The sequence below is a fragment of the Cryptomeria japonica genome, chromosome 4 (genome assembly GCF_030272615.1).
Source record: "Cryptomeria japonica chromosome 4, Sugi_1.0, whole genome shotgun sequence".
Lineage (NCBI taxonomy): Eukaryota > Viridiplantae > Streptophyta > Pinopsida > Cupressales > Cupressaceae > Cryptomeria > Cryptomeria japonica.
This window is the reverse complement of record NC_081408.1, coordinates 487,056,712-487,075,502: the sequence shown is the minus strand read 5'-3', so window position 1 is coordinate 487,075,502 and position 18,791 is coordinate 487,056,712. Positions and strand designations below refer to the sequence as shown.

The window sequence follows — 18,791 nt, the reverse complement described above, 5'->3', positions numbered from 1 at the left end:
CAATTTTAGACCTTTTTTTGGACATTAACTTTTATTCATAGCATGAGGCAGGATGATATCTTCCCTAGCAAAGACATTTCATGGTGAAAAGTGAAGCATTTGGGCCTAGAGGGCAAAAATCGCTCCTGTCCCTCACTGAAGGACCGGAGCTTGAAATCCAAAATTTCCTTGTCCTTGAAAGATTTGAACGATTTGACGACTTGAGGAGAACCAAGGAAGTGCTTTTTACCAGTTGAATATAATTTGAAGGCACAAACATGAGGAAAAATAGACCAAAATGCAAAATCGCTCCTGTCCCTTAGTCAGGGACCAAGGCGAAATCCATTGTAGCTCCCGTCCCTCTCCCAGGGACCAGAGCGAAATTCTTCATAAGGTAAAATTCAGGCAAAAGCAAGCAAGTTTTAAGTTTGAAGGCAAGAAAGGAGGGTGAAACTAAACCGTTGAAGATAAATTTGGAAGTTGGCAAAGCGTAGTTGAGCTTGAAAGTACAAATTCGCTCCTGTCCCTCAAGCAGGGACCAGAGCGAAATCTTCATGAAAGCTTAGATTTTGAATGTTGATCACGTTTCAAGTGTCCAAAGGGGACCAAGGGACTTCATTTTACACGATGAAAGCAATGGCAAGTTGATGAAGGCAAGCATGAGCCCAGGACATTGAAGTTCACTCCTATCCCTCAGTCAGGGACCAGGGCGATATCCACCATATTTGCCAATTCATTCAAAATTCATGCCAAGTCAAGATTGTACATGGTTGCACAGGGTCTAAGGCGTCTTAAGATGATGATATGCAAAGGTTTCAAACGTCAAAAGACTATCAATTTGAACAAGGAAGCTATATCGCTCCTGTCCCTCATCAAGGGACCAGGGCGATTTTCATTAAATCATTCGTTTTCCTTCAAGATCACGTCAAAGTCAAGGTTCGCAAGATCAAGGATATCATTTGCAAGGTGATGAACAAGGAGTAAAGCTTGAGAGATAGCAAATGTTGGCCAGAGCATGAAGTTCGCTCCTGTCCCTCACCAAGGGACCAGGGCGATATCCACCTTAGAGGGCATTCATCCACCAAATCAAGACGATCAATGTAATGTCCCCTACTAGGTTTAGCCCTGATTTAACCATAATTAATCTATTTCCATATTCTTATGACTTAAACTAGATTGATTAGGAAGTAAATCTATCTTTATCATGAACCAAATCAGGGATATTTCATAGTTCAATCGGATTATCAATTATAAAATTGTTCATCCCCTATACTAGGGTGCCTCCACGCAGGATCGAACTGCGGACCTTCAGTTTACAAATATAGATTTACTAGGGTTTATCCCCTATGGCCTCCATTATTTAATCATATTTATATTGCATTTGACAATTTATTACTATTTTCCATTCCATAATCCATGTTTACATATTCCTAATTTAACATGTATTCTCTAACATATATTCAGAAAATATCCACTTTCCAATATTCATATTTATCTATTAACGTATATTCCTAATTATGCATTGAGATGTATTTATTAACATTTAAGAACCCTTCATTACATATGTGATAAAATGTTCATTCCTTATATTTATCAACATATGTATTACAACATTCATTAATATACGTATTAAAATACTCATTATTAATACTCATTAATATTCATTCATTAATATACGTATTAAGAGATTCATTATTAATACTTAATATATGTATTAAAATATTCATGATTAATACTCATTAATATTCATTCATTAATATACGTGTTAAAATATCCATTATTAATATTCATTAATATATATATTAAAATATTAACTATATCTATTTACGTATATATTTGTGACATCCCTTACCTGTCTGCACCCGCAGTAGTGGCTCCCAATCTGCAGTTCCATGTTGCTGTTCTCAGTTTTCCTTATACCTCCCACTGTCAACTAATGAATTGCACCTCTTCATTATTTTTGACCAGATCGTATTATTGGATTTCACCTTAGTTACTTCATCGCGTCAACATATTGTGTTACTTTAGAATTACGGTATCTTTGTATATCATTACTATGGTCTGTTCTTATACTTTAATATTGAGGTATCGATTTTGTCCAATAATCTCCATCTTTAAATAATTGTGCTGGTACCTTAGCCCATCCTATTCTCTTCTTCCCTGGAATGATCGTGAATCCCTCATTATATATTGTAATTAGGGAGGAGTGCACCCCTTTTATATTAGAGGAGACACAACTCTTAATCGATCCTCCTCATAACTAAATCGGTTTATACTGATGATATCGATTAGTGTTAGCACATCTTTATTACTTAATTGCTGTTACCAGCAATGCTAAATGATCTGATTAACTTGTGACCATCAATTAGCTCCCAGGCTGATAACTAAACAATATCGTGTCTCTTCATGAAGGTAATTATGTCTTTCTTAATCGATAACTAATAGTTACCCATCAATGGTTTATTCAATCGATATTTATTCTTGTCTTGGCCGATATTAGTATGATTATATCCAATCCTTCAAACTTAGTTGGTATTCTGGTACTCGATAAATCTGAGAGGTTCAATATGCAGAGGATTGTACATTGGATACCTTCCTTCGTCGTAAAAATCTATATCCTCAGAAGTATCGGGTATGTACATTGGATACCTTCCTTTGTCGTAAAAATCTATATCCTCATCCATACACGACTCAGTCACCATAAAGTTATTGATAATTGCTTTGAGAGACTCTATTTTATCATTGCATCAAGTCATGTAAATTAAGTTTATAATTTATGATGTATGAATTATATTTATAATATATTATTTATTTATTTTTTATTTGAATATTTCAAGGATATTATTAATAATAAATATTAATATATATTAATTAAATAATAATATATTAATTGCATTAGTAATATTGATTGTATTAACAATAATAAAATGTGATTCACATATTACTAAATAATTTTTGTATAATAATTTTCAATATTAATTTGTGAATAATAATAATAATATTTAATAATTAAATATTAATAGATATTAATAATAATATTTAATAATTAAATATTAATAATAATATTTAATAATTAAATACTAATAATTTCAAATAATCATTTGTTGATTGTATTAGTTTATAATAATAATTGTTTCATTTAGATTATAAATAACGATCAAGGAGGGGACATGACAATCAAGCTCGAGTTTTTTGGCAAACATGCCAGTCTCAACGTGAGGATGGAGGTTTTGAACATAAAAGGCAAGAAAATCAAGACTAAACATCAAATTCGCTCCTGTCCCTTAGTCAGGGACCAGAGCGATAGGTTTGTGTCCTTACCTCTTCCAAATTTGGCGCTAAAACATTCTTTAGATTTTATTAAATGCTAGGAAAAAATCGATAAATTTGAAATCCAATTAAAGTTAGCATTTAACATTAGCGCATGGGTCTTTATTTGTTAATTTTTGCCTTTTAAAAATCGAGTTTATTTAAAATTATAGGCATTAAATTAATTAATTATAAATAAAATGGGGTGCTTGATTTAAAATTTGTTTCATTTTACAAAGGTCGGCCTTTAAGTTTATTTTAAATTTGCCTTATTCACCAAAGTCGGCCTAGGGTCAATGTGAAGGTGAGCGCCTATAAAGGGAGGTGTTTATTTCATTTCCAAATCATCATTTTATCCTCTTTCATATGCGATTTTGGAGAAGACAAGGTGCGAAATTATCATCAAAGAGGAGTACGTGTTTGTTTCAAGTAAGGCGAATTTGTTATCTTCAAGACATTGAAGACTCCTCCCCCAAGGTGGCGAATTGCTAAAGTGGACGTTCACTTGGAGAGAGATCACGTTGAAGCCATCAAATTTTGATTTGTGCCTAGGCGAATTCCTTTGTTTTGCATTTTAGAGTTAAACTCTCAAGTAAGGTATGACAAGATCCCTTGTTTTAATTTCGAATTTTGATCGTCATAGCCTTAAATTTTGAATTTTGAATTCTAATAGCTCAATCGTTGTTTAGGAAATGATAACTCAAGGACTTATTATGAAGTTTCCTAAATTTAATCTCTAATCTAGTTATTCATTGCAAAATCATGTTGCTAATTTTGAAATGTTGTGTGGGCATCAAATGGAGATCTCATCAAGGAAAATCAAGCCGGATCAAGGACGGTCTTCGCCGGGACGATCAAGCCAGGACAGGGGCGACCTCTTTCAATCCAGCGTTCCAAGGCGAGGTACATCATCATCCTACACATCAAGGACAAAAGGAGTTAGAACAAGAGTTAGTTAAAGATAGCCTCTCAACGACATCAAATTGAATATCTAGCAAGCTACAAGTGTCAGATGAGGTGGCATCCCAGTCATCACTCCTCCAGTCAGTGTGGTCCACCTCAGCATGTCCAGATTCAATGTACCTAACTCATGGAAGGTGGCACAAACTCCGATGTACCTACCCCAGCTATCCATTGGTGGAATTTTCTAGAGAGAATATGTGTCCAAGCAATACAATTTTATCATTGGTCAAGCATTAAATGTTATGTAATGGTTGTAACAAACCCTAATTAGGGTTTTCATTGTAAAATCTTGGCCATTGATCTCGAATTGATCTAAGCCATCGAATTGTATTGTGGGCACTATATAAGCCCTGGCATTTCATTTGTAAAGGCTAATTAGCAATAGCTAGAGAGTTAGAAGATAGAAAGTAGTTAGAAGGTGATGAGAATAGTAATTAGAGTAGAATAGGAGGACAAGGCAAGAAATTGTTGCCATTGATTGTAAACAAACTCCATTTTCATTGAAGTAATGGTGAAGTGTGTCGTTTCTTGCAATTTGCATGGTTTCTTGTTGAGTCTTCAATCCTAGATGGTAGATGATTAGATGAATGGAGGAAATGCGATTGATTAATGGTGGAATTCGTATATCCATACTACTAGCAGTTTGTTGATTGCAGACTTGCCTTGTGTAGTCAACTGGAATCATTCAGCTTAAGCTCAATTTCAATTTGTCGCTTCTTCATTGATATGCATCAACTTGATGGTGTCTATGCCTGCGGTGATGATTTGAACATCATAAAGCTTCCCTTAGAAGATCGCACTAGCCTTGTGGAGATGGTCCACTGATGTCAAAACAAGACCTAGTTAGAGTTTCATCAAAAATCAAATCATTGCTCCTACATTCTTAGTATTAGGATTAGATCTTCTCTTCGCCCTCATCCTTTTTCCATTTTTTCAAATCTAAGCCAGTAAGAGCCTGTGTTCCAGCAAAGCAGATCGGAAGTTCAATCATCAGATGTAAGTCCCCTTGTGATTCCAGCAAATCACATCATACCACTGGAGTTTATCCACACGTAGAGACCCTACTAACCAGAACATTGGAGTCATCCTAACTGATCCTTCATGCGAATCTTCAGCAGTTAGAGACTTTATTCAAGAGAGGATAAGATGCCTTTAGGTATTTTATTCTGTGTATGATGGTGTACAAAATACACGTCAACAGGTACCTTATTCCGCCTTCAAATAATTACTAAGAATGTCGTATAGCAAAACAAGCAAGAATGTCACTATGGAACTCTCGTTAAGCAATATTCCAATATCTCCATCTCAATTAATGGAATCCTATCATAGTTCGTGCCATATCCAAGCCCAACCCTGAATATTTGTTCGTTTCTCATGTGTCTGATGAAAGTGACAAGCCTAGATTTCCTAATATCGGAAATGACTTCCTATTGGCCCAAAAACAATGAAGATGATTAATCTCAACATCTCCCATAAAGGCACCATAATATTCCATTGGCTAATAGAAAATATCAAGAGATTGTGATTTCTCAGTCTTCCTGTGAAATAATGATAATCCCTGTACAATCAAACGGCCATTCAAACTAATCATGCCTAAGAAAGAAACAACCCATGTTGAGGCAAATAGACATGTCTTGCCATTCAAACATTTAGCATAGCCTAACATGGTGATATCTTGCATTTCAAAAAATGAACACTTCTAGAACTCGTTGCGTATGACAAGATGGATGTCGCATTCACTTGAATAGAACTATAGAATGCACACATTTTATAATAAACTTCTTCGATCTCCACTTCTTCACTCAACTCCATAATTTCTCAAAATGATGTGGCCAGACAGGACATTAAATACAACCACACAAGCAAATATTAATCAATACCTTAATAATATTGATATTTTTGTGAAACTATAATCACACAGCCAAAATATATGAAACCGCCACCCTAAGCCAACTCAGATTGTTTTGAAACATTATGTCTCCCTACCGGAAAGAGACATTGATTTATTATTTAAAACCATCAAAGTTCCTAAAAGATATGAATATATGGCTCACCAAAATGGTGTCGTGGATCCCAAAACATCCTCTAATCTCCAAACATTATATGTGAACGGCCTTTCAACTTCTGGGAGCCTCCGAATTGGTGAAAATGATCTTCTCAAATGCCTATATAGTTTTCACCAATATAATAATTCATTTACTTCAAATGGCAACTTACTTCCCAGCCAAATAGTTTATTTTAACCATTCCATTAAAATAATCTGAAACCTAATAAAGTACCTTTGCAAGATTTATTTTGAATAAAACCTGAAATTTGTCTTCTCAGAAGACTTCACAAACTTATCCTTGAAGTCCAAATGTGGATACTGAAATGAATCCACCCATAGTTAATTGGGTTTTTGCCCAACCACCTTCAAACTCGAGGCTTTCTGTCCTCAAGTTCTTTGAAAGCAAAATGCTCTCCTGTAAACTTTCAAAATAATTTTCTTTTGCACTCCAAACCCCTTTTAATAATATTTTCCAGCAACCAATTCTTTAAATTTTGTAATTAAGTCATAAACTGACTAAGTAATACTTTTAATTTACTTTCTTCTCAATAAATCATAATTATTAATTAATTACTAAATAAATTAATTAATTAAAAATTGCACTGCTGCCAAAAAGGGACATTACAATATAACATCTAGGGCAACCTAGCTACCTATATATGATTATAATAATGATTATATAACTTATTTAAGAGTTAAGAATCGATAGCCATAGGTCGACTAATGAACCCCAATACACAATATGAGATTAGGGGCATAGCATAATAGCAAAATATATTGTTCCAATCAAGCACATCATGCTGACATTTTTACCAGATCTATTGCTTTAGTGAAGGCTAAATCGTTTTGAACTTTCTTGATTTGGTCTCTTGAGAAAATGTTGTAATAAAGGGCGTTGTTGGAATATTATAATATATTACATCATTAATAAATATTATAATAACCAACAATATTATTATTAACATAAAAGCAACTGCTAGCAATTGATTGGTTTTCTCTCTTGAAACAAAATATTGTCTTGTATATAATGTTGCCTCCTCTAAATAATAAATTGCTTATTTGCCTCCTTCATATTCAATTATGGAGTTGAAGTTCTAACATTTACCTTGTCTAATTATCATCCTATCGAAGTTGTGTCGAAGCTTACTTCTATTCCTTCTAATCATGTTCATGGCTTGTGATGTGTCTCATTTAAAGGGTAAGAAGTGTCTAAAGGGTTTGTTTTCTCTATTTCAAATTTTTTAGGGATAGGTCAAGCCAGCATTTAATTTCTGTTTGGACTAATTTTGTAGTTGCTACTTGGCAATTTGTGAGAAACTTCAGTATAACAAATGCTCATATTACGAAGACAAAAGCCTTTATAAGAAAACATTGTTTGAGTTGAAGAAACACTCCAAAATGATCCTTCTTCTTCCGAGAGTTGGTTCCTATTAATAATCGTTGGGTCCATCAAACTTACAAGGTGCAAGATTGAGATCCAAGTTGGCCTGAATCAAATAATATAATAAGGTACAAGATTTTCTTTTAGCATTCTCAAAGCTAAACATGTAAAGAAAAAGGTGTCAGCTACTAATATAAGAGGTGTCAAAACTTCTAAGCCCTTTGGAATCTCTAAGGCCTTCTTGTCCTTCTATAAGGGGAGTTTCTCCTTTTAAGAGGTCTAGCATGTAAGTTGAGAATGTTACAAAAATATGTATCGAATGTGTTCCTAAAATGATTTGCGTGGGAGAGACCACCTCTTTATGTGGAAGAGACTGCCTCTATAAAAAATGCCTAAGATTGGATTGCCCCATACTTTTTGCAAGTGTATAATGGAGCCTTTTGGGGGTAGTTCATTAGGGCCTAACCTTAATAGGAGAGTTATCAAGAAAAATTGCAAAGGAGGCTAACATATTTCAGGTTAAATTACTTGCCATTATAATGAATAGATTAACCCCTAAGTTATTCTTTGCAGCCCAAAATTGTTTTATAGAAGATAAATATATCTTGAAGAACTTGTTGACTAATTTAAAAGCTAAGCATTGGGCAACAAGTGTGTATGGCCTTGCTTGACTTTGAGAATTCATATGATATATTGAGTTACGGTTTATAATAATTATACTAATGGATCACCCTTGGAATTGGGGAGCATTTAAAAGAGTGGTCACAATCTTCTTCAAGGATGCCTCTATTCAGATTGAAATGAATAATCAATTCATTGATTTTTATTCCATTGCAAAGATCTACCAAACAGAATTGTTTCCATGCCTTCTTTGTTTGTTATTGCAGTCAAAGCAATTAACTTTCTTCCTATAGATTTACTTGGACCTCTTGTTAGAAGTATTATTTTTCCAAATTATGATTCATTTCTGGAATCTCAATTTGCTATTGATATCTCCATTTTTCCTCAACTTCACAAGGATAATTTGGAATAAACCAACTTAAGGCTGGATATTTACTCTAAAAATTCAAGCTCTAAGTTGGCAATCCACAAATCTTCCTTAATTAGTTTGCAAGAGGTCCTTCCTCAATGGATCACCAACAAGAGATAGAATAAGCTGCCCAATCCACTAGGCCCAAATCAAATTGTGAGATACCTCAACATCCCTTTTGCTTGTTTCCATTCGTGAGATTTGTAAACTCTCCACATCAACCCTACAACTCAATTTTTTTTTCTAAAATCTAGGTGATTGCAGCTTTTCAATGATCTTGACCAAAAAAAATTGTCTATTCCAGAGTGTCCAAATGGCTCAAGAAAGTCAACATTAGCTTTCTTCTCACCAAAATCAAAGATTGAGAGAATTATTTGCAAATAGGGGCTTGTTCCAATCAACTGATTTTTGGAGCATTTTCAAACCAAATGGACCTTGCCGTCGCATCCAGAAGGCACAAAATATTCCATTTTCATATAAAATTTGTCAAAATTTGATACAAACAAATTCAAGGGACAATTGTATTGGTTGTAGGGCTATACAACCTTGCCCAAGTCATATCGTACTACTCTTTAAGAAAAAAATTGTAGGTTTTTATTACCACTATTTGGACTAGCCATTAGCAATTGTTAATTAAATTACCAATGGCTAAGCACCATCCAACAGCCACCAACAAACTGTCACCCCACCACCAAAGTGACCAACAACCAAATTGCAACCAATCGGTTATCCTTCTACTGCCACAATGCCACCTTCACTAGTGGTGCAACCAATATACCAACCAAGGGCCACCAACCCACCACCAAGAGTCTAGCCCCCCTCCACTAAGCTTTTCAACAGAGGAAGCTGATTTCAAACACCTTTTTCTTGGCCATATAGAGACTTCTTTCGAAGATTTTTTTCTAATTTAGGGTAGAATTTCACACTCTTCACAATGGCATAAGTGGTTTCTTGGTTTGACACTTCAATTTTTCAAAATTTCAGTTTTCTTAGAGATCTTTCTGTCCAATTGTGTTTTTTGGAACTTCAAAGTTCAAAAAATTGTAACTTTCACAAACAAGCTCCTTTTTGTGTGTTGTTTTTTCGAGTTGAGATTTCCCTGAGCTCTACACTATGTGACTTTTGACTCTTTGAGTTCCTATTTTGTAAGCACTTAATACTTTCAGCATTTTGGCCACTTTTGGACCCTATAAAACTTGATAAAACCTAGAATCTTGTGTTGTAATCACATTAGAATAAATTATGAAAATTTACTTTCTTTCTAGAGTGTTAAAATTGAGCAATTTGGGAGGTCATTAATGCCCACGCACTCAACTTATAAAATGTCGATTTCATGTGCTAGTCTAAGGGGATCTTAGGCATTTTGTAATCACAAGCAGAGATAAAATTCTTTTTTCTTGGGGTGTGGGGGGAGGAGGGGAAGGGGGAGGTGAATTCATCATGGATTTTGGTATTGAATTTCATCCCTTTGTTGTCAAGCTAAATTCAAAGAACTATTTGTCCTGAAATCAAGGGATAATGAATGGCTGTTTTATGTAGGATCTAGTGCCGTATCATCTTGGACTCATTCTTGAGCCAAGTGATTATGAATAGAAGCGTGCATTGTTTAACAACACTAACATGGTCTGCAGAGCAATATCTCTCATTGTTTCTAAGGATATCCTACATCAACTTTGAGTACACTAAGTGACCTTTCACTGCTTGAGACTTCATTGAAGCTGTATGGAGACCTTGATTCTTCATCGAAAAGCAATGCTTCCTTAAAGAACCTTTCACATATGTATGAAACTATTACTAATCCTTTTCCTCCCAATATCCCACTACAATTGAGGACATCTCTCCTATACCTATTACAACTTCAAAATTTACAGTTGCTTCTCCAAGTGCTTTGAATGATTCTTTGAAGTGGGAATATATATGTCTTCTAGATTCGCCTCATTAATACTCATTCCTACCAAACATCTCTTCTTTGTTTGTAGAGTCCCACATTTCAAATCTAGATGACACCATTGAGGACTTAACTTTCCTCTTGCAAGACACTCCTCCATCACTTATTGCTACATCAGAGTTTAGAGTCACTTCTTTAAAGGCTTCCAATGGTTCTCTACAATAAAATTCATGTCTACATGATCCACTTCATTGAGAGGTTTATTTACTAGGCATTCCATATCTGTTTGTGAACCCTCAGCTTTTAGACTTTGATGACACCATTGAGGATATTGTCTTCTCTTTGAAGACAGCTCACATCGAGTTGCATCATCTCCCATTCTGCATTCTCTTGTTCTATCTCCACCACATCATGCTACACACTTGGCACATTGACACATCATAATTCACATTGATCTAGGTCTCACATTTCAATAGTCATTATTCTTGAATCTTGTATGGCACACTCACAATTCAATGACAACATCAAGAAACATGAGGCTTTCTACATTTCACTTGAGTGGGAATTCAATAGTTTGATATCTCTTGGTTTCTATCTTTAAAAAAGAAGATGCATCATCATTTTAGATGAACCTACTATAGCATTCACCATGCAACATTCTACATTCCTCTTCTCTCACTTCTTTGTGGAGCCACACATGAGCCTTATCTTACAGAAATTTCAAGACACACACTCGTGGGAGTGTGTGGATGCTAGCTTGTCCTCCTTCACATACCTTAGTTGAGATGGAGTTTGCCTTGCATATTTCCTCTTATTCTACTTTTGGCAGGGAGGGAGTGGGGTACACCTCTCTATACTTTGAGGTTCTTCCAAATTGTACATGGATATCTAACATGGCTTGTTTAAAAAACCATTTCTTGTTACCTAAGTTGTATTTCAGGGAGGGTGTTATTGTAAAATTTTATTCACCTTGGATATGTTTTCTCTTAAGTGTGATATTGCACTAGTTATCAAGTTTACTTAGAAAATTTATTTTTAATTAGGTAGGATAGGATAATGAGCTGTACATTCTCCTTCTTACATGGGATTCTGTTTTCTCCAAATATGGATCTTGTTCTGGTTTCCTTTGGAGGGTGTCGTAAAGGAGGCTCCTCCTCCTCCTGTTGATCTGTTGAGGGTCAAGACAGCTGAAAGAAATGGGAGCCAAAATGGAAAGAAGAGAACAGATGGCACTATATATACAACAGACTAGGGATGCATATCAGGTCCAAAAGGCTCAGAGGGACTTGAATGCTACCCAACGTGTGGAATCAGACTGTTCTTTTACCTTATTGTCAGAGGAATATTTGGAGGAATTCCCTGTTCCTTAGGGAGGGAACCATCATCACTGGAGGCCAGAGGGTATTAACCATTATTTATAGAGAAGTTTATCTGGGAGAAGTGTAGGGTACAGTCAATGAACTGCAGGATATTCTTAAAAAGTTAAAAGAGAAAGAGGCCAAGAGGAAGGCTCAACTTGGCTTTCCTTCTTCAGATGCTCCAAAATATCTTTAATGTTGCCTGTTAAACTGAATTTCCTTTGATGCCCATATGAGCTTGGACTTAGTTCGTAACTAGTTTTGACAGATGGTGTAGACTTCGATATAATGTCGGTTTTGTACCTTTTGGTGCCTAAGCTTTAGACGTATCATTAGGATGTATTTTGTTGGTACAACATAAAAACATATTGGGTGTACCTTCAGGAAACATAATTTTGACTGGAACATCATTCTAATTTTTCTCATAAATAGGCTATTTCACTTCACATTTGCACAAATATCAAAAATTATAATTGTACTCTATACATAAAGGGGCAAGTTCTGCCAGCTCATTATTGAGAGCACAAAAGACCAGTTATTTATTGATTACTTAGTCTATGTTATTATGACCTAAGATAGAAATGATGCACAAGACCGGAGTTGAAATCAGAGTTATGTCCAGCTTCAAATGATACCAAGCAAGTTGAGGTTATGTCACCTGAAAATCCAACCTTCAGAACTGTAGCATGGAGAAAAAAATTTAGCCTCTATCCCCATTAAAGTCACTTGGAGGAGTCTTTCATAGTTATTACAATTGACTACTGGTTGCCAGCTCAAAGGCACAGAAAACCAGTTCGAAAAGTTTCATTATCCTATTCCCATAAAAAAGTCTATGTTCTTTATTCTGTACTAATATTTAGTAGGGATCACCTCAGAACAATGCTGAATATGTATCTATAACATCTGAGGTGTTAGACTTCCTTGTGGCAATTATTTACTAAAATTCATATCTGGTAGGAGCAGCCATTTGTGCAAAACAAGGTAAAAGAGTTGTAACTAAAACATTAAAAAAAAGGGAAAAAATAGCGGTTTGGTTGTCATCATTTCACTTCCACAGTCTTTCTACCCAATAAAAACTATGTTTTAATTATGCATTTTCACCAGTTAAATCTCATTTAGTGGTACATGAAGCAAGGAAGAAATAAAGAAAGATAAGACTGATAACAATAGAAATTGTTGTGCCGATAGTGGCACTGTGGCATGGCATGTTGGTTCATTGGTGGTATTGTGGTTCTTGCCACAAAGGTTCAAACCCCATTGAGGTGTTATTGCTGAGTTCTCATGTTGGGGATGAGGTCCTTGTTTATGACCTCACTGGTTCATAGCTCCAAGTAAAAAAAAAAAAATTACCCTTTAAAAGAAAACAATAGAAATCGTTGTGCCCCGCCCCCCATTAATGGGGTAAACAAAAAAAGAATATTTGGCAACCACTACAGGAAAGATTCTCAAAGCTCAATTTTGATTGCACAGCAAAAGGTAATCTGGGCCCTGCTGAACAGGGGTGGTGTTTCGAACCCAACCAGGATCTTTTGTAAAGGGAGGGTCTTTCTTTTTGGGGTCAAGGATGAATAATGAGGTGGAAGAGTTAGCAATCTTAGAAGGCCTAAAACTTGCAAGTTGAGTGAAGTGTCAGTAATTAGAAGTGGAAACAAAGTCACAAGTAATTATCTACGGCTGTATTTAAGGGCATTTGCAAGATTGGAAGCTCAAGAGTATAATTGATTAGGTGAATCAAATTGGCAACAGATTCAAAGAGATATCCTTTAAGCATTGCTATAATGTGAATAATGGTGTAGCTGATTCCTTGTCTAACATGGATGTTCTCCAATTTCCTTTTTACATTAAGGTAAGAATTGATCACTCAGAATGGAGTATTGATGCCATCATTGAATGTGGGATGGAGCATCTTAATCCATCGCCTTCTTCAAATTTCCACTTAATGTCAGATAATTGATTTTAATTGTTACATTGGCCGGAATTTAACTGTTGCCACCTGTATGTACAATGGTGTAGTATGGTTCAATAGTTTTATGTGCCGAAGGTAAATGCTTGAGTGTAGGATATGTGCACTCAATCCTTTAAATGAATGCTTTGGTCTTTTCTCAATGGTGTGGAGTCATATTCTCTGTTTGTAGGAATTTCTAGGGAGGCTCTGAGCTTGTCTGCACCATGCCGAGTGGTTCGAAATTTCATGATGCAGCTTACAGAGGCGTGGTTTCAGACCAGCATCAAAAATGCACCTTCAATATTTTGTCACTTTGGTATTTATAAAAGAGGTGATTTGTGTAGAGGGTTCAGGTGATATTGGAGTTTTGAGAACAAGTTAACATTGCTGCTGAATGTGCATCGAAATTGGAGGAAAGGGTTTTGGATACTACAGTTCGCAACAAGATTCTCCACATAGTATCCCCTGAGGCCGAATTTTTATGAACCAATGATAGAGCAAAGGAGGATTCTCCATGTAGTATCCCCTGAGGCAGAAGTTTTATGCACCAATGATAAGAGGGGAGGAGGATATTTTGCTGCCTCTCCTAAAAGGCCTATTCTCTGATCTTCAATATATAAGCCCTCGTTTCCTTATTGTGCCACCTCACTTTACTCTTAAAGATGTAGTACTGTCTGTCTTGACCTTTCTCTGCACATAGATAACCTTTTGGTTGTCTTGAGAGGTGGAAATTTGGAAATTTCTAGCCTGCCTATGCTGCCCTCAATCTCGAAGGGAGTTATTGTGAGGACAGCAGCACATAATTTTGTTGAACCAGGTGTAAAGATTGTGAAGAATGCTGGCAGGGCTATTGCTGCTCCATCTCTTGTATAGGTATAGTTGGATGATGTATGGCCATCCTTTTTTGCTTTTCTTGTGTCTTCCTCCAGGCATTTTTTGTACTTTGATGGTATATATGTCAATCTTTTCAGCTTTTAGCCTCTATCTAATAGGCTATAATCTTGGATGTGAGCACCTATAGAACCCACAACTATATTATCTAAACAACAATAGAAATTATGTAGCAATTTCTTATCAATTGGCATTTCAAAATTTAATAAGGACAATGAAGCAATGGTGTGGCATAGACTGGGCTTCTGCTGTTTAATAAGAAATTAAAAGTGTGGTATGGTTCTAATTTTCAGTTGAAAGAAAAGTTACCTGTATTCTGCTTTTTAACCAAGGTGAAATCGAACAAGATTCAAAAAAAGGGAGCTCATACCATTTTTGGAACATGTGGAGCAATATTACAGAATGCTTTCATCTCCTCTCTCGAAGTCAATGCATCTATGAAAAGTACATCTGCCTTTGCATCAGCAAACGCTTGTATCCTCCATAGTGATTCCTCCAGTGAATAAGCTTGACGAGCATCTGTCCGTGCTACAATAACAATATCTGAAGAGCTTTCTTTCCTAGCATCCACAGCTGCTTTTATGCGCATAACAGCCTCCTCTCGAGAAACCACTTTCCTGCCCTGAGTATGGCCACAAGCTTTTGGAGAAACCTTCATTCAAATAGTCAGTCAGGCTGATGTATTTAGGACTTTAAGTTAATCTAATGCACAGAATATTTTTTGAAAGTAAACTTGCTAAAGTCTAATACATCCTAACCAATACAGGAATCTCCAAAACAAACAAATATCAGCAATGTGCACTCTCTAATTTAGTCTTTCATAAGCAGGCCCACAACATGCAACTAAATATTGTAAATATCATGATAATCTATTTACTATGATATTTCCTCTAAATGATATGATGGTCACTAAGTCCTCTGATATAATATAGCCTAATACCATTCAGGCATCCAGTTAAATCTTTTTGCTCTCATTCCCATATCCAATCTTTCATAAGCATTCCCACAACAGGCAACTATAGATTGATACATATGTTATTGGATATATGTATGCAATATCATGATACTCTATTTTTTTGTGATATTTCCTCTAAAAATGATATGGTGTTCATTAGGTCCTCTGATATTCAATAGCTTAATTTGAATGATTACAAGTATCTTGGCCTTGATTTTCAGAATAAACTCAGCCGGGAAACATGTAGAGGAAAAAGTATAAAGGGGGGATGGAAAGCCTTATATTCATTACAGAACAGGTGCAAAAGAGCTGAATTCTGGGACTGGAAAACTAAGAAAAGCCTTTTTGGACTGCTAGTGGTTCCGGTGGTACTTTATGGTTCGGGGTAGCAGTACATCAGCAAGTATGTGGAGACAAATAGAGAAATTACAAAAAAACTTAATCACAAATAGTGTCAAGATAAAGTCCTCTGTGTCTTATGAGATTGTCTTGGCGGAAGATGGGGCCTTTCCGATTGAGGCATTGGCTATGGTCCAGTTGCTAACCTACTTCAGGAGATTAGAGAACATGGAGCTGCATCAATGGCCCAAGATGGCAACAGCAGAGGAATTAGTCAAAAGGAAGAACATGTGGATGAAACAAAACAACAAGTGGATGAACAAGTGGGGTATTAACATAAAAGGGTGCCCCAATAACAAAGGGGAAATAAAAAAGTGCGTGCAAGGAAAATTCAAAGAAAACATGTGGACAGGACAACTTGGGAGGAAAAGAGCATGCTATGTCAAACATTTGAATCCCACATTCGACCATACTCAAAAGAACTACATAGAAACAGAAATAAAATGGAAAGCAGAAATGTTAATGGCTCGGTTGAGAACTAGTTTGCACCAACTCAGATGTGAAACTAGAAGATGGATGATACCTAGAGAAGAATGCATAGATAGAAAATGTTGTTATTGCACCCAAGATGTGGTGGAGCCAGAATGGCATTACATTATGGAGTGTTCAGCTTACAAGGATATTCAGATCAACTACATTGAGACACTAAACGTGAGCACCTTGACTAATTTGTTTGAGGAAGAAAGGATAACAAAAGTTGCTAACTCTTTGATCAAGACACATAGTAGAAGATCCAAGATACAGAAAGAAAAAGAAATTAGGTAGACAAGGATTGCTGGTCTCTTCTTCGTGGTCCTTTTGTGCTTATCCAATTTGTTGGTTATCCATGGGTCCCATAGGCTGTTTGGCCTCGTGGACGTCATTAAAAGCATTCATTCATTCAATGCCATTAAACATCCAATCATCTTTTTACTCACATTCCAATATTCTTGAAATAGAAATATTGAAAATTGTCAAGGAAAATAATTATATTGATATCGACAAGTAACAAACAGCAGCCAACACAACTAATTAAAAACACTTGTAACAACCATCCATCCATGTCTCATCAATGCAACAAGTGCATCTGAAAAATAATAATAAGTTTTAGATCAAAAGCAGGAATGAAAACTTAAAATGTATAGGTCTATCATGAGAGTGTAAAGGGCAGGAATTTATAGAAATGTCAGCTTCTATATAAGAAGACTAAGAACTTGATGCCACAGAATTTCTGATATATCCTCAAATCAAAGTGAAAAAGATAGAACCATACTATTCCCCATCTGACAAGATTGTAAAGTTACAAATGCACACAAAGAGTGTTCGAGATACTCATGGATAAACCAAACACAGAATGGATCTTCCATGAACAGAATTCTCTCTGACCTTCCCTTTTTGTCACAAATCATCAGTGATTGTCATCCATCTGAAAGAAAGCAGGGGAGGAGGCTGACAAAGACTGTTCCAGGGAGAAAATCTTGTATCAGCTCCCAACAAAGTATCTATCCTAATATTCAATGCCAAGGGAGACCATGAATAAAACTGGGGATGAGGCTATTGCATGATGTCAAGGAAGCTAATTAGTAATTTGCTTATCCTATTTGTGCTAACCATACTATTATATTATAACATCTCATGAAAGCTCTAGATTATGTCATCAGCTAGCTGTTGGACAAGGATGTAACACTGTGCTCATTAATATATTTCATTTTTGTAATACATAAGGAGAATGGGAATGGACTTCCAGTTTTCTGAAGCAGATTGTCTTGCATTTGAGTGAAATGGGATGGTTTACTCCAAGTGCTATCAAAGTGGACTTTACAAGAACCCAACTTGCTCCCATATAGCTAGCTAGCTTTTGTGACAGATGTGCCATACATACATAAACAGATATCTCCTATCATTCTGAGATAACTCTGGATTATAAAGAAACAAACATTAAGGCCTAAATGCATTGCAGATCATGGGCAATAGCTTAAGGCATTTCATCCTTGACAAAATATCAAAGTGTACACTTCTTCTATATCCTAATGTCCAAAACAAGTATCACACCACTCACTATTACAATGCTCTTCGTATGCCCTGGCCATAGCAGACAGTGGCCTCCAATGGAAATACTCCATCATATATCTTCTCACAATTGAGGATAACACAGTTCCAGTCTTTGAAATGAACCAGAGAGAGAGAGAGAGAGAGAGAGAGAGAGATTTCTGTATGATCCCCAGATCCATTTTTATATATGATAATATGATCCCAGTATCCATGAACAAGTTGCAGTCGGGTAGTGGTTGTGAAACCACTAATTGCGGTACACTGGTGGTTTCACCCTGTCTTGTGTGGCAGCATGCAAAAATTACAGCAGGGTATAGTGGCAGTTGCAGAACTGCCATGGCAGTTTCACCATCTTATGTGAAACTCGGTAAAACTGATAATGATGGAACTCAACACTCAGAATAACAATCAACCCACTTCCAATCAAGGCAGAAGTCCTACCTTCTTGTCTTATTCCAAACAAGTTCAGAGATAATCAAGCCCTTTTCTGATGTCATAGTGACAAGTTCTTGCCACCCTGAATCTGTTTTTCCTTTCTATCACATAGACAGGTTCAATGACATCTAGAGCCATCTTGTTTGCAGTAGTTGTAGTTTTGGTTCAGATTTATATGTT

The 18,791-nt window shown here is 35.9% G+C and overlaps 1 protein-coding gene across 1 annotated transcript in view; it reads right to left on the bottom strand.

The window, feature by feature from the left end:
* The window catches only part of LOC131060398 (uncharacterized), a 168,663-nt gene that overhangs the window by 53,724 nt on the left and 96,148 nt on the right, over positions 1-18,791 (bottom strand). The window contains exon 4 of the mRNA XM_057993621.2: positions 15,162-15,443. Coding sequence (XP_057849604.1) covers positions 15,162-15,443 — 282 coding nt within the window. The remainder of the gene's footprint in view (positions 1-15,161; positions 15,444-18,791) is intronic.